Source organism: Melanostigma gelatinosum (assembly GCF_949748355.1).
Source record: "Melanostigma gelatinosum genome assembly, chromosome: 15".
Lineage (NCBI taxonomy): Eukaryota > Metazoa > Chordata > Actinopteri > Perciformes > Zoarcidae > Melanostigma > Melanostigma gelatinosum.
This window is the reverse complement of record NC_136648.1, coordinates 15,044,323-15,068,025: the sequence shown is the minus strand read 5'-3', so window position 1 is coordinate 15,068,025 and position 23,703 is coordinate 15,044,323. Positions and strand designations below refer to the sequence as shown.

General features: G+C 43.6%; 2 protein-coding genes across 4 annotated transcripts in view; both read left to right on the top strand.

Moving 5' to 3' along the window:
- The window catches only part of kcnab1b (potassium voltage-gated channel subfamily A regulatory beta subunit 1b), a 30,551-nt gene extending 17,578 nt beyond the window's left edge, over positions 1-12,973 (top strand). For both annotated transcript variants that reach the window (XM_079284594.1, XM_079284595.1), the window contains 10 exons: positions 360-404; positions 1,865-1,909; positions 3,464-3,507; positions 5,624-5,710; positions 10,006-10,091; positions 10,412-10,532; positions 10,620-10,714; positions 10,887-11,007; positions 11,136-11,224; positions 11,328-12,973. In XM_079284594.1, coding sequence (XP_079140720.1) covers positions 360-404; positions 1,865-1,909; positions 3,464-3,507; positions 5,624-5,710; positions 10,006-10,091; positions 10,412-10,532; positions 10,620-10,714; positions 10,887-11,007; positions 11,136-11,224; positions 11,328-11,417 — 823 coding nt within the window. In that variant the 3' untranslated portion in view covers positions 11,418-12,973. The remainder of the gene's footprint in view (positions 1-359; positions 405-1,864; positions 1,910-3,463; positions 3,508-5,623; positions 5,711-10,005; positions 10,092-10,411; positions 10,533-10,619; positions 10,715-10,886; positions 11,008-11,135; positions 11,225-11,327) is intronic.
- Positions 12,974-13,340: 367 nt separating this feature from the next.
- Positions 13,341-23,394, top strand: pask (PAS domain containing serine/threonine kinase). 2 transcript variants are annotated; one of them, XM_079284459.1, is made up of 21 exons: positions 13,341-13,600; positions 13,727-13,936; positions 14,038-14,267; positions 15,026-15,196; positions 15,282-15,416; positions 15,505-15,639; positions 15,839-16,067; positions 16,742-16,923; positions 17,013-17,145; positions 17,321-17,492; positions 18,155-18,393; positions 18,516-18,636; positions 19,113-19,684; positions 19,783-19,925; positions 20,036-20,203; positions 20,343-20,468; positions 20,688-20,822; positions 20,920-21,119; positions 21,510-21,643; positions 22,295-22,444; positions 22,535-23,394. In XM_079284459.1, the coding sequence occupies exons 2-21, from the start codon at positions 13,744-13,746 to the stop codon at positions 22,699-22,701; spliced, it is 3,735 nt and encodes a 1,244-aa protein (XP_079140585.1). In that variant the 5' UTR covers positions 13,341-13,600; positions 13,727-13,743; the 3' UTR covers positions 22,702-23,394. The 2 variants fall into 2 exon arrangements, with proteins under 2 accessions (XP_079140585.1, XP_079140586.1); XM_079284460.1 differs by lacking the exons at positions 20,920-21,119; positions 22,295-22,444; positions 22,535-23,394 and having other exon boundaries at positions 21,510-21,634.
- The last annotated feature ends 309 nt before the right edge of the window (positions 23,395-23,703 follow it).

Sequence of the window (23,703 nt, the reverse complement as noted above, 5' to 3'; positions counted from 1 at the left end):
AGAAATAAGAAAAACGAAAGGCAGCTTGACTCTAAAGTGATCTACATAATCGTATTCATCGCTGGAGGCTCCCCATTATGTTCCCAGCTCAATCTAACGTCATAGGTCTGGACATTGTCTCGCTGAATGCTGCAGAGCAGGCTGTGGGTGTATGGGGATGAATATTAATTTCAAGGTTGCGGGTGAAATCCAGGCAAACAATACAGGCGTTTATCCTTCATCTTGTACTCCTGCTGATTTCTGATCGGGTATTCGTGCTGTAGATGTGTGGCAGATAATGGTCACGCTCACATGCTCTTTGAGAAATGGCAGCCTGAGATATAATCTCATCATCTTCTTGTGTATTCTTTTCTTTGCAGAGCAGAGATAATCCTGGGAAACATCATCAGGAAAAAGTGCTGGAGGTGAAGTACAGTCTCTTAAGATTCTAAATTTGTTCCATGAATAGGTCTTTAGATTGTGTACGTGCGTATGCACTACATGGCCAAAAGTGTGTGGACAAACCAACTCAATCTGTACCTATGTTTGCATCTTATTACAAAATTGCAAGCACTCCTCTGAGGCTGCAAGGATGCGCTCCTATTCAGCTACAAGAGCATTCGTGAAGTCAGGCACTGATGTTGGGAGGTGTTCCAATGTATCCCAAAGAAACACAAAAAACCATGTATTTATGGCTGACTGTGCATGGTGGCATTGTCATGTCATGTGAGCGAAGTTCCTTCACAAAGGTTGAAACATGCTTTTGTCTGAAACGGTTGTCCCAATCCTTTCGGGCGAGGAATTTCAAATGAAGCGATCTCTGTGAAGCTGTGCTTAAGACGATGCTAACATGTTGATGTTTAGCAGGTATAATGTTTATCCTTGTAAGCATGCTGACATATACAGCAAGTGATAGGAATGTCATCATTTTTGCGGGTATTTTGGTCATAAAGTATTGAACAAACTGGAATTCTGAACTGATAATGGCCATTAATGAAGGTCAGGAGATCAAAGTCATCCTCTGGTAGCAAATAATGTTCGTCCGTCCAATATTTGTCAAGATATTTTAATGAAAATCAAAAATGTCAACCTGCTGGTAGCGCTGGAGTAAAAATAAGGGAATCACCAAAGTAGTTAGGATTTACCCTCTCGGGACCTTGAATGAACTGATTGTTGTGCCAATAGTTGAGATACTTCAGTCTGAGCCAAAGTGGTGGACCAACCCACAGACCCACATCACCATCAATTTAGATTTATATTAGAATCCCCTTTGGGGGGGTGCTGAACCCAGGTTGGGAACCACTTTTTGCTATTATTTAAGTTTTCCTTTATTGAAATGAAGGACACAAGCCCAAACCATGAAAACAGCCCAACAACTTTGGCCACATGGTGTTTGTGTGCTTGTGCTTAATATACCTCTGCTTTCAAGCATTGTACATGGTAAATTGAAGCGGTGGAAGGTGCAGAATGCTGGTGAGCATGAGCTTGTATCTGCACCACAGAACATATCAGTTTCATACATCTATACATGCACTGCCACGCTGCAGTGATAAGATTCGGTTAGCACCCTTCTCAACAACTCATGGCAACTCTCTGCCTAACCTCAACTCTGGATCCGTTTCAATTATTGATCATTCAAGCATGGGGGATTTTATAGTATGGCAGCTATCTTGGTGGAGTTCAGAGAAAAAAGGGGTCCTTCTGTGATTTTTTCCGACTAAATAAGTTACATGTTTGATCTGCAGGATAAAAGGTCACTGGAGAACACTAGAATGTCCATGCACACATACAGCATTGGACATGCTGACACACGCATCTTTTTGACAACAGCTGTCAAGTCCTTTTCATGACCTTTTGATGCATCTGTCTGTCTGTCTTCCCTCAGGAGATCCAGCTTGGTGATCACCACAAAGCTTTACTGGGGAGGAAAGTAAGTGTGTGTGTGTGCGTGTGTGTGTGTGTGTGTGCGTGTGTGTGTGTGTGTGTGTGCGTGCGGCACGGGGGACACGGGGGACACACTCGAAAAACGAGTGACACACACGCAAATTTCAACATGGCCAAGTTCCCACCCCCTCTTGATTCCCTTCATACTTTTCCTCAGAATTTTGCCAAACTGCCAAGAGTCATATCTGCTTCTGCTTCGTTCGTAACATTCTCTCCGTTTCTAAAAGTCTTCAGGCTCATACTCGGGGAAGTAGAAACTCCATGAGTCCATCCACATCCTTCCTCTGGTTCTCTTTTCAATATCTGATGTAGCTGAGTAGCGTAGGGCCGAGGTGCAATTGTGAAAATGTAATTTAAGCTGATCCTTTCAGACTATTGTCAAGGTACCAAATCAGTCCCCACGCCGGATGGATTTACATTACAACTACTTACCCCCCCCCCCCCCCCCCCCCCCCACTGAGCGAGGCCTGTCAAGCCGCTCATCACCCAAAACATACAGTAGATATTTGCGGACTTTATTCTTCAACTTCCCTACCCTTTTGCACAGAAAGTTTTAAAAAACATGATAAAATGGAGTGGGGGCTTTGTCTTTGTAGTACATTATTATTATAGCCCTAAGCAGGCTGCAACACCACAGGAAGGCAGAAAAGAGGAAAAGTGTGAAATGAAGCAAGGACAAGACAAAAGACAGGCAACTGAGAACAGAGCGAAACACTGGAACAGAAATGAAAGAAAGAAATCAAATGGGAAAGGAAAATGCAGGCATGGGGAACATGTGAAAATGACTTCTGACAAATCACTGAAGCGCAGTTTTGGAGATTTGCAGGTGTTCCGGTTTTATAGCTTCACAATGTTGACAAAACACCTTTTATTAACCCACTGTACACATGCTCAGCGCTACATGTCAGACCCACAACGTTAGCGACAAGCTAATGAACATCGTGGAGCAATTAGCAGCTACTGACCCAGATACTTCCCTCAGGAATTGGTGGACACCTATACAGATCTATAAGGAGAGTGAATATTGGACTTATATTTAGCATCCAAACAGATACTAATGTTGGTCTTATGTATATATGAAAATCTAAATAAATCAAAATAAGTTACTACTAATCTATAGATGTAATGAAACGTAATAATTCTAGGAATAGAAGTATAAAGTTGACCTGTAATAAATACCGTACTTGAGTAAATGTACTTTGTTATGTTCCTGCATTCAAAAAGCTATATTTTCAACCGAGTGATTGTCCAGTTTTTTGCCCCAAAATATTTTCACCTGCGTATCACCGAAGCCCTGCCAACTGGCAGGCCACTGGTGATCAGCACACGACGGCGACGACGGGCCCTGTGTGCACGGACACGCTGCACAGTTTGTTCTGTAGCTGCTGAGCGTCGAGTGGGTGTATTTCTCATCAGTGATTTGTTTGTTATGCAGGCTCTGTGAATGACAGACAGATAGATAGACTTTATTTCAGACTCGGGGTCCATACCGAATGCAATGCGTGTGTGCTGACATGCACGTCTTTCCCTCCTGTTGCAGAGCAGAGACAGAGAGAGGCCTCAACAGAAAACACATCATCGAAGGTAACAAGTCGATTTCCTCTCCGCTGCTTTGTCCTTTAATCTCCCTCTTTTATCTCTGCCCCCCCCCCCCTCAGTCTTCCTGTCTGTGTCTCCCTTTGATTTGTATCAGCATGCGCACACGGCTGAATTTGAATGTTGTATTAGGCACATCAAACCCTGACTTTTGTCTTTTCAGTTGTAATACCTTTACAGGTTTCTTATTAAGAAGCTAATATGCTGCAACTTATCTCGTGTCCTCCAGCGCTCATCTTCTCTTCTAGAAGAGTTATGGCCTTGCTTAAGCTTATAATGACATACCGCTCTCATCCCATTGGGCCGCTCTACCTCACTAACACCTCGCCTTCCGGTCCACAGTGCAGTGCACCTCCTGCAGTGACTCAGCTCACTCCCACGTTATTAACATTCACCACAGCCTCTGCAACTCCTCCCCCCCCCCCCCCCCCCCCCCCAAAAACCTCAGGAGAAGGAGAAACACACTTCGGAAGGGCACAGACTGATAAAGCAGAAGGAAAGGCGGTACCGCGAATTCGCTAAAGCCAGCCTGGATGATAGGTGCCATCCGTTAGAGAAAGGTGCAGTGTCCCTCCTGCCACTACTGGTGTGGCACATGTCACCACGGGGTAATAAATTGGCTGGGTTAAACATCTGCTGATGCCATCATCCTCACTACTGGCCATGCGTCCCACCACATGCCAGTCAGTGACATCTACCAGGAATGATGGGGTGTCAAACTTAATGATCAATGGGAGAGACCAGCGCTGATGAACTCTGGGGTGCAAGGAAAAGTCAAAGTCTCTCTTTTGCAACCGGCCTGCGCGTTCACCATTTTACTCACAGGACAAAGAAATTCCTTGATCAGTTCAAAGAGACTTTCACAGAACACATAATTGAATGCGTTATTCATCACAGACGCCGGTAGAATAGCTTTGTGGTTCAACATCTTAACATTTTTTTTCTCAGCTCCAAAAATAGACTTTCCTTCACAGCCAGTAAATTCCAGATAATCCACGAGACAGCAGAACGCAAGAGTGTCTTTTGCCTTGTCTCTCTACTACTCTGCTGTCCTCCTTTGTGACAGTCTCCTGTGTTCACTTTTCATCTTTCATCTGGCCTTCTCTGTGCGTGAATGGAGGACTGATCTGCTCAGACAATACTTAGTTGCCATCTCTTATCCTCTCCTCAACGCACAGTATTTCACTTCCAGCAAATGCAGAGCGAGAGGGAAAGAAACGAGCGCAACGTTTTCTCTGAGCCCTCGTCTTCCTTATCGTCCTCACAGCATTCATTTACGTAACGAGGATCAAAGGGTGCATAGATGCGGGACTTTTTCCACGGAGGTCTTCTTGCCAGGAGATAGTGGCGTGAACTCAGCTTTACACTGATATACTTTATACAATTGTCATTGCGATGTAGACTTGTAGTCCCATAGCCATGACTCCAGCTAGGTTAAAACAGACTATGACGTCTAAGATGCACGTGCGAGCTGGATAAAAAGATGCACGAGGCCAGATGCAGCTTGAGGCCTTGAGTCACATGTGGTTAACTGTCACCTCCACGTTAATGAACATGTTGACTTCCCCCAGGGTCTTACTCACCCTATTTGTCCTTTATATAGCTATTGTTATATTAACAATACGTGTTGGCAGAAAACCTATTGCCGGTTTAAGTATGCTTCAAACGATGTAATTTTAGTGTAACTTCATTCCTATTTCTTCTACATAACAGTGTTGAATTAATAGCAAGGAGAGTTGGAGCGTGATCGTTGCACACAGTGATTAACACTCTACCTCTGCAGGTCCAGGCCAACGTGTCCATGTCCAAAGGTGTCAAAGGACAAATGATTCAGTAATAAGTCTCCTCGGGTATTAGGAGGAGTATTTATTAGAGGGTGATGCTCAGGGCTTATTTGTGCTATGTTGCATCCTTATTTATAAAGGTGTCAGTTCACCCTTTTGGAAATTAGAACTATTTATTGACGTGTTAACGCTATGGTTGGCAACACATCTATTCCAGCGGTACAACAAATAGGCTCAATGCGCATGACTCCTTTGGACTGTTTTTGTCTTTCTTGGACTTGCTTACATCTTTCTCAACATCTTCTCTCCTCTCATTTCAGGTTTAAAGGGTTCCCTCCAGAGGATGCAACTCGAGTATGTGGATGTGGTTTTTGCCAACCGGCCAGACAGCAACACTCCCATGGAGGGTGAGTGATGGCCATCCACACCCCGGGGGCCGGTAGGGACAATGCATGTTGTTCTGAAACATGAGATGGTGAGAAATACAGACGAGGCCGCTGGCCTCACCGGACTGGTGACCTTTGCCTTTGACCAAAGGGGTTTGTCCTTGTGGTCGAGTGTGTGTCCACCACTGACACACACACACATTTTAAGTAATCTGGCAATCTTGCCTCAGCTCTCATCCCTCTATTTTGGTCTGGCACTCTCCCTCTCTTTCTCTTTCAGTCTCTGGGGGATCACTAGTTTCCACAGGGTCTCTGAGCTACACCCGCTCCCAGCCCTCCCTGTTCTTCAGAAGAGGATTACCCCCCCCCCCTCTCTGTGCTGCCTTTTCCACACATCCACCTTATGTGGCCATTTATTCCTTTTACACACTTCCAGTTTCTTCCTCGATCACTTCTCCTTTGTGCTGTGGCCATCACAGATACTCGAGCCCCTCTTCTATCCACTCCTAACCCGCGTCCACAAGTTGAATTTGGCTGGAAGGACGGAGTCCCACTGTTTTACAAAAATACTTCCCAGTCTTTCCACTTTGCCACCCATGCGTCCTCCCCTGTGAGCCAGCTGACAGTGGGCGGTCAATCTGTCATACTTATCGTTCCCGGAGCCTTGCTGTCACTGGTAGTACTGGACTGGCAGGCAGACCCGACAGCGTGCTCCATCAAACCTTCTAGTCGCCTGTCTCTGCAGATGAAGTCAATTCACCATCGACAGCTGATGTAGAGAAGTCCAACCTGATTGATCGAGAGTCTGCCAGGATGATCAAAACTGCACAGAGAGAGATGACGGATTAAAAATGCACAAACACCAACAAACAAAGACAGATAGCCTGTTTTGCTTTCAGCAGCTGTGCCCCACAGGCGCTCCTTTAATCAATTTAAAACATTGTGCACCTTTTCTTCATCCTTCATTACAGTGGAGCAAGGCCACTGTCATAAATCTCTGTGTAGCGGGTCAGCCACTTTTAACGAGAGAGAGAAAGAGAGAGAGTGAGAGAGAGAGAGATAGATGCATGTACAGACGCACAAAAAAAATATTTTCTCACTAGCTTCTCTTGGAGACTACTTGAAGTTATTGCTAGCATGCAAAAGCATGGGACATTTGCAGTTCACTTGTTATGTACCTGATTTAGATGTTGATTCACACACTAACATGTTCCTGAAACTTAAAACAGGGTTAATAGCATTGAAGGGCCCCACAAATGTTGTATTAAGATAGGCATGTTAAGATTACTTGTGTGTGTGTGTGTGTGTGTGTGTGTGCACGCATTGGTGTGGAAGTTGTGTTTGTATGTTGTTCTCGTGACTTTAACTGCTCCCGACTTTGTGTCATACATCGTGTGTCAAAAAACCGCGGTTTACAAAAAACGTGATGTCATGGCCGCAGAGTCTCGCTTTGTTACCATCATTCCTTGTACCGTCTACTCCTCCTCTTTGTGTTTCTCCTTCTCTTCCCCCTACTTGTTCTTGACTTTCTCTTTTGGTTTACATCCAGTCTAACAGGCCCAACCTGTGCCAGAGATATCCAACGTCCACTTTCCTTTCCTGGATTGAGCCACCCCCCCCCCCCCCTCTCATTTGCTCTACTGCTCTTTACTGTTGTAGCTGTCAGTAATGGTGAGAGACTATGTGGAAGTTGTTCCCCGAGGGGTTAAAGGCCAAGCTGGAATTTCATCTCACATGTGGCCTTATGGTGTAGTTCGCAAAGCTCTCACATTATAGCACATATGGACAGAATGGGCCTGAAGGAGAAGCATCTGTGCCATTGTCAGCTCATTGTTTTAATCGGCGTATCATAGCCTGCGGAGTGAACTGTCCAAATCTCAGCACAGTGTTGCTTTCCAGTCACTCAGCCTCGTTTTTTTTATTTGACACAGCATTATGCAGCAAATTGCATCCATTCAATCAACTTGATATGAGAATCCTGCGGACAGAGTGAGTAAAGAATGGAAGACACAGGCGGGGGAAATGATCAGACATGGCATCAGTGCGTTGACTGTGTAACAAGCCCTCCAGCCAAGTGCAAATGAAATGCTACTGCCACAGCATACTGAACACAAACCCAAAGCCATCCAATCATCCTGACTGCATGGCTTTGGGTTTCCTTCAAGTGGCCGGATATCGCCTCTCTCCTCAAATGTTCAGCAATAACAAGCAGCATGCAGAATCCTTTCACCCACTCAGTATACCTCAATACTTATCTCCCCTTTGGCTCCACATTCAAAACCTTTTTTCCCACCATTATAGAACTAAGCTGGGCTCCATCAGCCATTGAAAATCCCCTGTGGTGTGACATATTGATCACCGCCCCATAAACATTCGCTTCAAAATGCGTACCACCTCCAAGTAAAGCATCTCATAGCATCTGCTGAACATCCACTAAGACACCTGCCCAGACAAATATGGACATCTGAGTGTGCTGCTGAATGATTTATTCCACACTCCTCGCTTCACTCTGCAGAAGGGCACTGAGATGTTCCTGACAGATGTTCCAAATGTTCCTGACAGTGTTGCTTGTGTGAGAAGTCTCAAGGACGGGCGGATGTTGGCAGATTGTACATTTGCATTTAACACACAAACAGAATGTATTTCATGCATGTGCTAAATAGAACGCATAGCTTATTGAGTTAATTATAACAATATCAAATATGAAGTGATTAGTCCCAAACATTATTCTCTACACAGTGACTAAATTACTAAACAACATGGTTATGTTTCATTATGTTTACCAAACAACGCAAGACTTTTGTGCCAATAAATAATGAATTAAAAGAATAGATTCACATTTTGAGAAATATGCTTTTTCACATTCTTGCCAAGCGTTAGATGATAATTTGGATATCACTCTTGTGTCTGTTGTGAAACTATGGTTAGCTTACCTTAACTTAGTTTAGTATAAAGACTGGAAACAGCTGAGGTCACAAAATCTGCCTTATATTACCTACAAATCTCACAAATTAACATGTCATGTATTGTTTGTTTAATCCGTATGCAAATCACTGACTATTTCTTAGTCAGGGCAGTAATTTACCGGAATCCTGTCCGACATTTTAATTTGTGAGCTTTTTGCTGCCAGGCAAATTTTGATGTCTTGAGACAGAGCCAGGCTTGCTGCATTTGTGCGAAACTAAGATAACTGGCTGCAGGCTGTGTACGCGTTTGCAGTACAGATGTGAGAGTGGTCGGGATCTTCTCATCTTAATTGTCCACCAATCTCATACGTTCAGGAGCATGTTGATACAGTACATGTTTTTCAGACCCACATCGTCCTCCTTGAACACGCGCTCGGCGGGTTCATGTGAGGGGGGTGTTGAAGGTGTACGCTGGATATCTCACCTGAGCGCTTTGCTCAGTGTGTGAGCATCTGGTGTTGGAGCCGATGACTCACTGCGGCCTCGCCAAAAGAAAATCTGCGTTCAGAATAACTACTGATGAAAAGGAATCACTCTTTTTTTAATCACACACACTGGTCTCATCTCTTCGTCCTCATTCTCACTCTTCCCGCTTCCTATTTCGCATTCACAGTTGACATTGCTTTAATGTATAGCAGATGTTTAAGTACAACTGCAGACCAAAGCACGCAATTATAGACTTAAGTAATCACATCAATTACTTTATCGCCTTGTTGTTGTTTCCTTCAGTAATTGGAGAGTTTGTGCACGGCATACACCAGACACACATGCAAAATAATTGCAGTATTTCGTCCTGAGATGTGAGATGGCCTTGGTTAAAGGCTCCCTTGAGAGAGAATATCACAGCAGGTTTTTATTAAATATGATTATTGACCATTACGTACCCAGGCACAAATAGCCTGCGGATACCACTAAAGGCCACCGTGGCTGATTGCAGCCCCTACAGCTGTAGCTATGATTTGTTCAACTGCACAAGCAACGTTCTGCCAGTCTTTTCCTTTAACCCCTGCAGCGTTTAGCCATATGAAGCCGTATGATCCCAGCAAAGACTATCTGCTTATACGTGAGTTTAAAAGGACCAGAGCCTTTCTCACAAAGAGGCTGAATGCCTTTCAAGCAGCATCTTTGTTTTTACTGAAGGTGCCAGTTTCACATAAAGGCTTTTCTGGATTTCTTGTTGTCTTCTTTAAACCTGGTCTTTTATGAGAATTAAAAATACCAACTTCATCTAATTCTCCTGTTTTTGGTGTATATAATGTAAAAAATAGTGTAAGTTTAAAAAAAACTTGCGATTGTGGCGCCATTCCACTGTTTGATTAATGACAATGTACATATGGGCTCTTTTTACAGAGATAGTGAGATCGATGACGCATGTGATCAATCAGGGGATGTCCATGTACTGGGGGACATCCCGGTGGTCTGCAATGGAGATCATGGTGAGTGATGGAAAAGGTCTTTGTGTATCTCCTGGCAAGCAACACGAGATTAAGAAATAAAAAAGCCCGTAAAAGACAAACAGTCCCGGTTCTATTTAAGGCTGGCAATATATTGACATCATTGTTTTTTGTTTATCCCTGTAATCATACATTTTTAATACCATGAACACACTGAGAAATGTTCAGTCTAAATTACCACTACAAAGCAATCACAAAGTCAGTTATCTTCCAGACTGGTTTCAGAAAATGGAATTAAAGATAAAGATTTATCTCATTAATATTTCCCTGTTCCTTTTTATTCCCTCTTCATATTCAATTAGGAAGCATATTCTGTGGCCAGGCAGTTTAATCTAATTCCACCAGTGTGTGAGCAGGCAGAGTATCACTTCTTCCAGAGGGAGAAAGTGGAAACTCAGCTGCCAGAGCTCTACCATAAGATAGGTAGGTCTATAGTAAGCTTTTGTTAATAGATTTAGTGCTGCAATAGATTCCGTACCCTGTTGCTCAGTGGCTCTTGTTCTACCTCAGGTGTGGGTGTGGTATCTTGGTCACCTTTGGCCTGTGGAATCATCACTGGGAAGTACGAGAATGGCCTCCCAGAATCCTCCAGGGCCTCAATGAAGGTACGGCTTCAATTTATTTGGACCGCCTGCCTAGTGTCCATATGTTATATAATATATCTTTTGACTCTTATGCAAGAAGTACAAAGCCAGCAATTAAACATAATGTGGTTCACGTTATTATGCCGGATTTTGAGAAATAATTATAATTCTTACTCTGGTTCTGCTCCTGCAGCCATACCAGTGGTTGAGGGACAAAATAATGAGTGAGGATGGGAGGAAACAACAAGCCAAGCTAAAGGAACTGACTCATATCGCGGAGAAGCTCGGATGTACTTTGCCGCAGCTAGCCATAGGTAAGGACATCCTCAGACCCTCAAACAAAATATTGTTCACAGCCAAACCCTGTGTTTCTCTTCGTACTGTCTGAGACCTCGATACTATATTAACAGCTGTATAAACTCCTCCTATCCCCGGTCTTTAGCTTGGTGCCTGAGGAACGAGGGAGTGAGCTCAGTGCTGCTGGGATCCTCCAATCCAAGGCAGCTGACAGAGAACCTGGGAGCCATCCAGGTATAAAGATGTTTCCTGAGCCTGAATAATACTGAGTAAATATGTCATTATGTGGTCCAGTCCAGCAGCATTAACCGTGTGCTCCGTGTTGTGCTCCGTGCAGGTAATTCCAAAGATGACGGCAGGCATTGCCTCAGAAGTGGACCATATACTGGAAAATCGTCCGCACACGAAAAAGGACTTCCACCATTAGGATGGGCCCTGTTTCAGTGAACTATGCTCCAAAAGCTTGTCAAAGCTCCCTTCTCACAGCCATGGCACCATGTGCCCAACTTTGCTCATGTACGCGTATGACTGTATGTGTGACTGTGTAAAGTGTTCTGCTTGGCTCCTTGTCTGTATGAAGATCTACCGGTACTCATTATTGTAAAGTGAGCTACTTGACAAAACATGCATACTACAGCTATAGCAGCCTACAAGACCCAGGGAGATTATTTCAGCAGTGAACCTCTCTTCAAGCTCAAACGAGCTGCTGAACCGCAAATTAAAAGAATCATAAAATTAGATTAATGGTGAAATAGATTACTGCATGACCAGGCTCAAGCTGATTCATGTGCCAGTTATCAAGAAAAGAAAATGTAAAAGGCACATATTGTCCACAGAGCATCACATAAGCTCATGGTAGTGCAGTACATGAAAAAAAGAGATGGTGTATCAAAATGTACCCAATGTTACAGAAATCTAGATGTTTGTGATGTGAAGAAAAGAATCGATGATGGAATGTGTAATTGGATCTCAGCAGACTGGATGACATGCTTACATTTCCCATGGCAGCTGGAGCTGGCCTGTCAACGTGATGAATTAGTTCAGGACCGGATTAACTGAAATTCTGCTCACAATGTCGCTAATACCAAGAGAGCTATAAGTCAAACTAAAATATGTTTCAATGCATCTGTTCTAACTGTTATAATAATAATAATACATTTTATTTATATAGCACTTTTCATGACACTCAAAGACACTTTACATTAAAATCATCATATATAAAAACAATACACTAAAAACAGAGTACACAAGAATAGTCACACATTAAAAGCAGTTTTGAACAGGTGAGTTTTGATTTCTGATTTGAATGTGGAAAGGTCAGTTATGTATATTTTCCTTATCAAGCAGCTATGTCAGAGTGAGCTTTTCATCTCATGTTGTAATATTTTTCTTTTTCACTGATGCAAAAGTACAGCACAGTGTACTTCCCTATTGTTCCCCTTAAACCGGTTTTTTATTTGGACTGTGGCAGAATTTCTGTCAGTAAGGATAATGTCTGATTCATTTAATTCCAGTCTGTGTTGTGGCAAAAACGTTTGTCTAGTTTGAAGTTGGTGAGGACCTCCTGAGGGAGAGCTTGTGAATTTAAGAAGCAAAGCCATGTAGCTAATTCAGAAAAAGGAAACCATATGCACCCCTGCAGTCATTGCACCTGGAACTCTTACCCAACTTCTCTCAGATGCCAGTTTAAGCCTACATGATAGGATCATCTTTGTTATGTCTGTTCAAACATGTACTTTGGTGTCCATCAGATTTGTACATACAAATAAAGAGCTTATAATTATCATGTATGTTTTAGAATATGTTTTAGAATCTATAGTCATTTTCTATTAATGTTATGGATGCCTTCTATTTTTTGCGTATAGACGTGTTGTTTGCTAAACCGCAGTAAATAAAAAACAACAACCTGTTGTAGTTACTGCTGTTTGCTGTGAGGGTTTTTCTGTGTCCACCTGTTTTATAATAAATAATATGTGAATTATTTATTTGACTTGTGAAAAATATTTACGCCTTTGAGACATTTTCCTCTTTTATAACCAAAAAGCAACCAATAAATAAGTAAATATATATATATATATATATATATATATATATATATATATATATTTTTTTATTATTATTATTTTTTATTGGTTGCTTTTTTGGTTCCCATGGAAACAAGGGTGGGCGTTTCCGGTGAATCCTCCAATGAGGTGCCGTTGTTCAGAGACGTGATATCTGATTGGCTCTAGGGGACTTCCGTGAATCTAATCCGGCTGCCGCTAGAAGCCCGCGGTTTACAAAAGCTACTGCTGGACGAAGTGAAACAGTTTACACATAAAATCTTCTTTTTTAACCTTCGCCAACCTGCTGGAGTGGTGTCAAAGTTGTGATAACGCCACGGTAACGTACCCTCGGACTAAAGTCGTTGAAATTGCACCGGAAACACTGCAATTTACGAACCAAACACCGCTCGACTTTGGTTTTGTTTGTAGCGGCAGTAACGTTTACGTTAGCTGATGGCTAGTTAGCCACATAGCGCGGTGACGGTAACGTTACCTTGTCAACAAAGCGTCAACTGAAGCTGCTGCTCCCTTGTAGGAAACAGGCCGCACCGTTTCTTTCTACGGGGTGAGTGTTGTTTCGCTCTTAATCTCCACATCAGACGCAGACAACCGAGCAACTAAACATACAATATTGTTACAATGCTGCAATCCATTAATTATCTCTGTTTGGGTCAATCATTGTCAATACCAGCTGGATAAACAACAGCAATGTCGCTGTCGACCGAGGCTCGTTTTGGGGGGAGCCAAAGCTACGATAGAGTTAAAGGAGACACTATTTGTGTGGTGCCCGGCCTCACCTGTGAGGATGACTTCGCCCTGAATAAGTCCTACCCGTGTACTCAGAGGCCGCTGTACAAGAAGAGGACTCAGCAGCGTCGTTATTATCCTGGTTCCTCGAGCGGTGAGTAACTACTTTGGTCGTAATTGAGAGTAGAGCTGACACTACTAAACAGTCAACACACCGAGTTTGTTATACTTTTTTCCCCCTTTTTTTTCTTACAGGTGAAAGTTTGGGTATTTGCACTTCTGTCGCAACAAGAAACCTTCAGATCTCAAGCTTACATCGTGGCTCCAAAGTCTCAGCTGTTCCCCTGCCTCACCTGCCCACTATGTCAGAGAGAGAGGAACGCTTGTTCAGTCAGCTCATCTCTGAAGACTCTGGCCTGTCTGGATCTCCGTCTACCCTCAACCCAAATAAAGCTGTTCTTGCGGTCGACCATAAAACCAAAGAGGTACCGTGTGTCCACTTCAGGGTTTTCTGTGGTTTTGAGTCTTAAGTGACAAATGAAGACAACAACTTTTGTAACTGGTCCAGTATTGAGGCATAACGTTGTAACCGGCAGCTGCAAAACGAGATGAAAGGGCACTAAAAGTGGTTGTTTTGCTACTGACAGGCTCTGATTCTTTTACATGTGTCTTACAACATTATGGAAAGGACCCTACAGATCTGGTCCCTTTGTCATGGTGTCAGAGACCTGCTCAAGGAGAAGTCTAGTTCTAAAATCTTAATATCGGGCAGCAAGAGCTCCCACTTTTTACAGCTTTCTTCCTTTGTGGGTTTTGGGTCACAGCACCCACAGGAACACCACCAGTCTCCCGAGCTTTGCGGCCTTGCAGCAGCTGGGTCCCCCCAGCACTCCTGGAGCGAAACTCTTTTATGTCAGACGTAATGTCAGACACTCTCAGTGGCAAAAACAAGGACTTTCACTGGACGTGAATTGCCGGTGCCAAATTGCCCGGATATGATTATATTGCAGCCTGTGAGCAGCTGCCGTCTGCAGCGCTCTCGCTCATTGCTGGACCAATTTCAGAAATTGTTGTCCGTATTAGTCAGTTCGACACAAAAACATGGAAAATGGGTTTAATATCCATGTTGAAAAATACCAAAGTTTCCCTTTTAATGAGAGCAGTGGTGACTGAGTGGAATTGGTCAAACAATATTGCAACTAGAGCGTGTGCTGTAAATGTGTTTCTTGTCTTCATTTTTCAGATTTTGTCAGCAAATGAACAGGCCTGCAAACTGCTCGAGTGCACCACCGGTGAGCTGATTGGAAAAAAGCTGCTCTCCATCTTGAAGAAAACCAGTCAGGTCCTGGAAGAAGCATTGGAAGAAGATTTTCCCCTCATGGATGGAACTGTTGCGGCTGTGTCTGGAAAAGTGGTGTGAAAAATGCTGGCTGATCTTGGACCAAACTTTAAAATCAAAGAGTGTGTTTTGTGTGTTTAACGTGCCGCTCTTTCTGTAGGTGGATGTTGTGACATTATCTGGAGAGATGCCAGTGTCAGTGTGTACCCACAGGTGGTCACAAAATGAAGAGCACCTGCTTGTCATGATGGAAAGTGTGGAAAGAGTCTCCGCCTTTCTCTCCTTTACACAAGATGTAAGTCATTATTTAGCAGCCATGGAAGTGTGATTTTTCTTTTTGCATTTTTCATGAGAATTCCTGCTTTCTTCATCTTTCTTTCTAGGGTAGTATCCGAACCTGTGACTTGGCGTTTGCCCTTCTTCATGGATACCAACATCCCGACGAGTTAAAAGGGGCGTCTGTGAAGGAGCTAATCCCCTCTTTACAAATCCCCCTGCACAGTAATGCGTTGCCCAAAGTAAGCACACTTTACAGCCGAAACGGCGCCACTCAGCTGAGGAAAGCTCCCTTTCTTAAGCTTCGCTTCAAGTTTCTCTTTACCAATATGCTTTTTTTAGACGGTTCCAGGAACACAGAGAGAATAAATATTATCCCACAATGTTTTACGCTCAGGTAATTCTGTAAGTCTGCCATCTTTGACTTTGCATTTCTTTCAGACGCTGAGGATTCAGAGAGTTTGTGGTAAAAGCAAAGCGGGTGCATCCGTCCCACTGTGTGTCACGCTTCAGGGGGCAGTGGTGTGTGGGAGGCCCCGACATCACAACAAGGGGACCGGTCCCACCGGTCCAACAGAGAGTGGTGAAAGATCCGATGCACAGGAAAGCCGTCCGCTCACCTCCTCTGTGTGCAAGTCAAACGGCTTAAACCCTGAAGAGCCGTCCTCTGGTAAGGTGTTTTTTAGGGATGCTAGATCGAAGAGGGATTAACAACACTCAATATTATTTTGGAGAAATTGGTGCCTTATCCACAGTCTGTTATGCTGCCCAAGCACTGAACATCCTGCAGTTAATACTCCTCAGCCTTTTATAGTAAGACAAATACACACAAGCTACACAACCCCTGATGGAAAAGTAATGAAAACGCCGTTTCCTTTGTAGATAGAAACGGTTCGTTTTAAGGTAATGAAATCCCAACGATTCTGAAGTTCAGTTAATTAGACACTAATGAAAATCTAGTTCTAAATATCATATTATAATTCTGCAAATAAATCCCCCATAATCCTACACACAGTTCCTTTAAGGGGTTGAGATCGTTCCTCTACTTCTCAAGCTAAATAAATAATTTTTAACTTTATGCCACAAAGCAAAAGTTCGGGCTGTTCTTTAGCTCATGAAACATTGACAGTTGTGCGATTTTTGGAGGTTTTCACTAGGGATGCACTGATATCGGGCTGATACTGACTAAATTAGCTGGATCAGATATTAGCGACAATGTTTAACCAATCAAATATGCAAAATAGTCACCATAGGATAAAGCTGTGCCCCCCAATATATGTTACTCATCTCGTACTGTAATGTAGTAACGAGTTGTGCCTTTTCAATGTGTCTGGACTCTTACAGACGTGAAAGCAGACAGCGTTGTCCTCTCCCCCAGCCCTGCGCTGGAGTACTCCGGAACAGTTTGGGTGTTTGCGCCTCTGAGCGGTCTCCTCCTGCTCCACCCTGATGGCTCAATCTGCCACATCCACAACCACCTGGCTCTCAGCCTGTTCGGCTACGACGAGGACGAGCTGCTGAGCAAGGTCAGCCGACGCGACCGGCTGAGCCAGGTTGTCTGGATTGACTGCTCTGCCATCTCTCACTTCTGTCTCTGCTGCTTGGTCCTCAACAGAGTGTCACTTTTCTGATGCCCGGTTTCTATGGATGGATGTCTGACACGGACGGAAAGGCCAGCAGCCCCTTCTCTGAGTCTCAAGCGGAGGTTAATAAAAGTACAGCCTTCTCCAAAATGTCAGGGAAATATGGTGAGCGTTTGTTTGGGTCAAACAACATGCACGGGCTTCTGTGGTGTAAAAACATGTGTCATATCTGTCTAAACAGGCATTTTTCCCATATGCACCTCACACATGTGTCCCTCAGTGTCAGTGCTGCTACTCTGATCATACAGTGTGTTGTATAATATTTTCTCTCAATCCTCAGACCCGTCCTCACTGGTGGCGGGTGATATGGCCATGGTGCAACAGGCTGTTCTGGGAATAACCTCCACAGGGAGAGGCAAAATCTTCACTGGAACCGCTGCCCGGCTAGAGAAACCGTGCAGCGGTTTGTCGACTCTTTCTCCTCCGGCTGTCACCTCCACAAGAGTGGTTATGTAAGTATTAATCCCCATGTCCCTGTCATAAACTACCTGAATGTGTTTAGTCCAAAACTCCTTCATACTGCCAAAGTCTGAAAGAAACGTACCAGACCTGTGACAGCCATATTACTATGGTATTGTAGTGTTATAATATATATTTTAATGTCCCATGGTGTGGATAAAGCCGCCCTTGTATTTGAATGATACACAATTAAGGCCTCAAACAGTCGTACATACATTAATTACGGTATTGCTTGACAACCTTCTTTATCATACGATTGACTACACTACAAAGTTGTAATAGTCTTGAGCTTTAATTACAGCTAAACATGTCAAATCGACAGCTTCCAGACAAGAAGGTGCATCAACCTGAGTGCCTGGAGAAAATACTCCTCCATAATAGCTTGTTTACAGTTATGATTCCCGAAGTCAAATATTCAATGAGATTGAATTCCTTGTGAAGAAGAAGTGATCATTAAACGTCACATGAGTCAGAAATCTCTGAATGCACTGATTCTAAGCAACATCCAGTCGAGGTTTAAATCGTTCTGTGTGCACGTCTGATCACTAAATTACTTTCAAAATAAATCTAGTACTAGATGCCTTTTTATAGTATGATCATTACGTTGGTATTTGATCCTGATTGGCATTCCAATACTTCCTCTTTCTTTCCTCAGGGCTGATGACACTGCGGAGCTGATGGGGGAGGCAGCAGCCCGGCTCGCGCTCTGCACCAGCCGGCTAGACTGCGCTGATTCCACTGAGGCACTCCTCAAGACGTTCGCCTTGGTGGAACCTCCAGAAAACGAGACCTACTGCCTGGTCCCCTCTGGACCACCACACCAGAACCGAGACCAGCAGCAGCTCGGTGATGGAGTTCATAGAAATAATCAACCTGCCATCAGGATTATCTCAGGTAGGATGCCAGGATGTCATTTAGAGTGATTTCATATTTACAGTGTGCAGAGGCATTAAAATAGTCCGTCTTTGAGCATTTTTCAGTGGGTTTTTTTGTTGTTTTGTTTTTCACTTCTTCAGACACTCCCAGTCGGAATGGACCAGCTGTTGTCGGCACCTCTCCTGACGGAGACAAAGCCCACCGCACATGTGGCTCGGTCCTCCAACACACCAGCTTTGAGGTCATCTCACTGGAGAGCAGGTGGGGGTAGTTACAAGTGGCAGTTCTGTGTCTCAAGAGACTATTCATCAAAATGTGAGCACCAAAATATGTAATTGGCTTTAACTTTATTAAATAAAGTTTATTTACATGTAATCACAAAACCTCACATGTAATTGTTAGATAGCCCAATAGTTATGTACGTTACCGGGGCTCATTGACATGGATAAATTAACAGTGATTTACAGACATCACTGGAGAATTTAAATATCTTTTTCACTGAATAACTTTTCTTTTACAGATGAGTAGCTAGTAGCCACTGAAATAGGTCAGAGTTTTCAGTGATGCAAATGTGGTGCAGCCCTTCTTGTCACTGACATGCCGGCTTGAGATGTGAAAGAAAACTGTCAACATTCTTCAGAATGTTCTTTTGATAAAATAATAGCATCAGGATTTGTTGTTCTATTGCCATCAGTTGTTGTTCTTCGTCATCAGTTTAGTCAAACTCAATTTCCCAGGTCGTCCTCTGGCTTCTGTGAAAAGTTCGCTGGCCATGGTGGTTCTGATCCAGGCCCGGCGGAGGATTCTCGTTCAGCACACATAGTAGACTCGGCCAGCTGTTACCTCGACGTCAACAGCGATGGTGAGCTGGTGACCCGGGCCCTAGCCGACCTCGATCTGAGCAGTAGTATGGAGCTTCTCAGTGGCGGAGGGTACATTGATGATAACCAACGCTCCATGGCGTCCTGCGATACAGACGAGCTGCTGCGTACCCCCTCCCCGTGCGTGGTCGGGTCCGACCAGGAAGCTGAGACGGGGAACGCTGGTGTCGAGGCCAGAAGTGAAGAGCGAGTAGAAAACAGCCACGGCGAGCAGGATCAGTGGGCGGCACTTTCTACAATTCACAAAGAAAAGAGTCGAGAGTTCGGCACGCCGGTGAACGGCGGGATTCAGTCAATGGCGGACATTCCTGCAACATCTACTCCTAAGAAACAGAAGGTGAAAGGACACACCTCGTCCTCAGACGCTACACAGATGCAGGAGGGGCGATACGAAGGAATCGCGTACCACAGAGACGGCACGAGAGTCGGTTGGTACCACTGCTACCGTTATTCTTCCCTCAAACATTCTACACCTGGTGTTACAAAAAAAGGCTTTAACCAGTCCAGTACCTTGTTTTCTCTCCAGATGTGCAGTGTGATGTGTGCAGGACTAACCTCCCTGATGGAAGCTCCATGTTCTGTGTGTGGATAAGTAGGCCTGGCCAGCAGGGGGCACTATTGCATACAGATCGACCGCTGCACGACCAGTCAGGAGCCAGTCTAGGAGAGGTCAGTAAATGTCTTTCATGCCGAGTTAGTACACAAACTATCTCGTCTATCAAAATGCGAAATGTGTTTTGCTTTCAAGCCGTGGTTCTGTCCTCTGCGCGTCCTTTCAGAGGATTGCTGAGGCCAGTCATGGGGAGGTGTTGCGCTCCACCATGGATCTGGAGCAGTCTCGAGCCTGTGACGGGCAGTTTGAAGAGGAGTACCAGCCTCTTAAAGCTGTCGGTAAAGGAGCCTTTGGTTTTGTCTGGAAAGCAGTAAGGCGCTCTGATGGAACAGATGTAAGAAAATATTTCCGTTGATGACTGAACATATCCTATTTTCATCTTTATACAACATGCAGCAGTGTGTAGAAATATTGATATCGATTTTATAGTAAACCAAGATAGAGCAAAATATTTTGGTTTTTCTAATTCGCAGGTGATAGTGAAGTTCATTAGCAAGGCCAGGATTATAAGCGACTGCTGGGTAGATGATCCCATGCTGGGACCAGTCAGCCAGGAGATTGCCATACTGACACGAGTACAGCACCACAACATAGTCAAGGTAACTGAGCTTTAAGCCTTTAACACACAAGGTTGTAAAGCAAACCTTTATTTGCTATGCTAAATTATTGTGTGTGTGTGTGTGTGTGTGTGTGTGTGTGTGTGTGTGTGTGTGTGTGTGTGTGTGTGTGTGTGTGTGTGTGTGTGTGTGTGTGTGTGTGTGTGTGTGTGTGTGTGTGTGTGTGTGTGTGTGTGTGTGTGTGTGTGTGTGTGAGACTAGGTGCTGGAGGTGTTTGAGAATGGCAGTTACTTCCAGATGGTGATGGAGAAACATGGAGATGGCTTAGACCTTTTTGAGTTCATAAACATGGAGCCGAGGCTGGATGAGCCCCTGGCCAGCTACATCTTTAGACAGGTACGTCCATGGGCAAGAAAGTACGTAAGACAGGAGCATCGGCTCTGAAATGTGAAACATTCATTGGTCTAAACTGCAGGTTCTGTCCCTTCCCCAGCTGGTGGCCGCTGTCTTCTATTTGAGGACTAAAAACATCCTTCACAGGGACATAAAAGATGAGAACATCATCATTGACAAATGTTTCCACATGCGACTGATAGACTTTGGCTCTGCTGCCATGATGGCTCCCAGGAAGCTCTTTTACACTTTCTGTGGCACACTGGAGTTCTGCTCCCCGGAGGTGCTTCAGGGAAATCCGTATGTACACAATGCCTGAGATCGACAAGTGATATTTGTTCCAACAAATGGGAAATTTCATATCGGTTCCTCCTTCTTTTTTTTCTTCTTTTTTTTTTTTTTTGCAGATGGTTTAGTTTAAAAGGGGAAGTGTCCTTTTGATTACACAGTTCTCTGAACGCATTAAAACAGAATCTAGGTCAGAGCACTGTTTTCTAGTCCTGTATGACTTTAATGGCTCATTAACCTTTACGATGTACAATTAAACTACATGCTTTAAGGATATATCAATTGTAAAGTAACAAAGCCTTACACACACACTACATTTACTGGGGAATACAATGCTGCCATGTTTTACATATTGCCAATTACAAGCTTGTTTTTTTTGTGTCCTTGTTTGTTTGGTTGTAGCTATGAGGGTCCAGAGCTGGAGATGTGGTCTCTTGGTGTGTTGCTCTACACGCTGCTGTTCAGTGAGAACCCTTTCTGTGGCGTCGAGGAGATCCTGAATGCCAACCTGAAGCCCCCGTTCCCCCTCTCTCCGGGTATACTGCTGTTCTTTGACGGTCACATACAAAACTTTACAACAGCGTATTAGGGCCACTGTAAAAAAATTACAATAATTACGGAGCCGTGAATAAAAAAGTACTAAACAAATTTAAAGGAAAAAAACAGCAATTTATGAGATATTGTAGAAGTCACAGGAAAGTAGAGAACAACTTCTATATTTCACTACACAAAGGGGTCTTTTATACTACAAATACACTTACACAAGGACCCTTTTAAAGGGCCGTGTGTAACTGTCACACTGTCGGTGTGAAGGGAAAACAACACAGAAAATACACACTGCTTGTGTTGAACCACAGATTATGGTGAATTCTGTCCTTAGAGTTTGCTGGGCAGAGGAACGTCTAGAATAAGATGAGTGGCTGAGAATAAAGAGTCTGCTACAATATAATATATTTTGCGCTCGGTGGCTCACCTCACCGCAGTGTTTAACGGAGGCATCTGTGGTGTGATGAGGTCGATAGGACCTCGCAAAGTTAAACAATATGGTTCCTTAAAAGAAAAAAACAAAACTATGTTAGCAGTGTTTTGCACAACTACGATGGCCCGAATACGTCATCATAAATGCGCCTTTCAGTTTCTACAAACATTTTTCTTCTGTGCTGTAATGTCCCCATGCACCCTCTCAGACCTGCACGGTGTGTTACGTGAGCTGCTGCACCCTGATCCCGCTCAGAGGATGACTCTGGACCAGCTGCTGCTGCAGCCCTGGATCAGCCAGCCCATTTCACTGGCAGAGTACAGCTGGACAGAGGTGGTGCCTGCCACTCAGAGCTACTGTGAGTACTGTTTCACACCAGAGCTAGACTGACAATGGCCAGCCATGTTGTTCACTTCAGGTATTATAGGGCTCTCTCTTCTTTCCACAGACTCACCACAGCACCTGGAGCCCATTCCTAAAGTGTTCATCACGCATGGCTTGTTCCCAGATGAACATGACGAGACTCTTCCTGATGATGATGAGGAGGATGAAGATGACAGGTTGTCAATGGTGGCCCTGGAAACAGAGCTTCAGAAGTACCTCCATGAGGATTAAAGAGTGAATTTGGGCCCAGCCACCCGTCCAACATTTAGTGTGCAGCAGAACAAAAGGGACATGAAGTGCAAAGTAAGGAAAGGGGAGCTCGTCTTAGCCCAAGGCCATAATCAAACACTACCGTCTAACCAGTAGTCTCACAGACAAATGGACTTTTGCCTTCATGGAGTTTACGCGGCTTGCCACCAATAGAGATGGATAGCATTTTTTGACATATTTGTAATTGCCAAGTGCAACACAAAGCAAAAGCTTCATCATGATTTCCTTTTTAGATTATGTATTTTATTTATTCTTTGGACTTACTCATTGTAATTGTAACAGGGATCCAACTTTGCCACCAAAACCCAGAAGTGACTACAACCTTTACCTTACAGGTTTGTGTTTACCTCAGAGAATTTAGTTTTATTGAAGTTGAAGGGAACAGTTTTATCAATCTGGCTTTTCTATTTTGGGTTCATGATTTTAATCTAGAGTGTTTTTAATTAAAAATTGTAAGTATATTTACAATATTTTATCAATTTATTTTTATACATAAATACATATTTGACGACACGTGTTTGTTTCTTTGTTGAGGAATTGCATGTTGATCAGAACTGTAGAAAGTTTGTCACGCAAACATTGTAAATGTATTTGAATTTTATATTCACACAGTAAATCATTGAATGTAAGCTCAATAAAAAAATTCAAATTGCAGATTCTAACATGGTGACGTATCGGATACTTTTGGCCGCAGCTGCTTGGTGTGACTGATGCCAACTGCAGATATCCAAAAGAAAAGCTCTAAATTGGATTAAATTTTTCAGAAATCTGCTGAAAAACCTAGTATTGCAAATATTGTAAGTCAACTTGAGTTGAGGTTAAAATACTTAATCAGTAATAGTCCACCTTGCTTGTGTATAAATCTCGTCTCTTTCGTAAAACCCATCAGTAATTGTTCGTGTCCGTCTAAAGAAAAATCATTCAAAAGTCAGATTTTTGCTGTGCACCATCGCAGTGTGTGCT

Coding starts and splice junctions, on each gene's coding strand:
- pask (XM_079284459.1), top strand. CDS start 13,744: ATGTCGCTGTCGACCGAGGCTCGTTTTGGGGGGAGCCAAAGCTACGAT. Junction 16,924..17,012: donor AGGACGAGCTGCTGAGCAAG/GTCAGCCGACGC, acceptor GGTCCTCAACAG/AGTGTCACTTTTCTGATGCC. Junction 17,146..17,320: donor CAAAATGTCAGGGAAATATG/GTGAGCGTTTGT, acceptor CTCAATCCTCAG/ACCCGTCCTCACTGGTGGCG.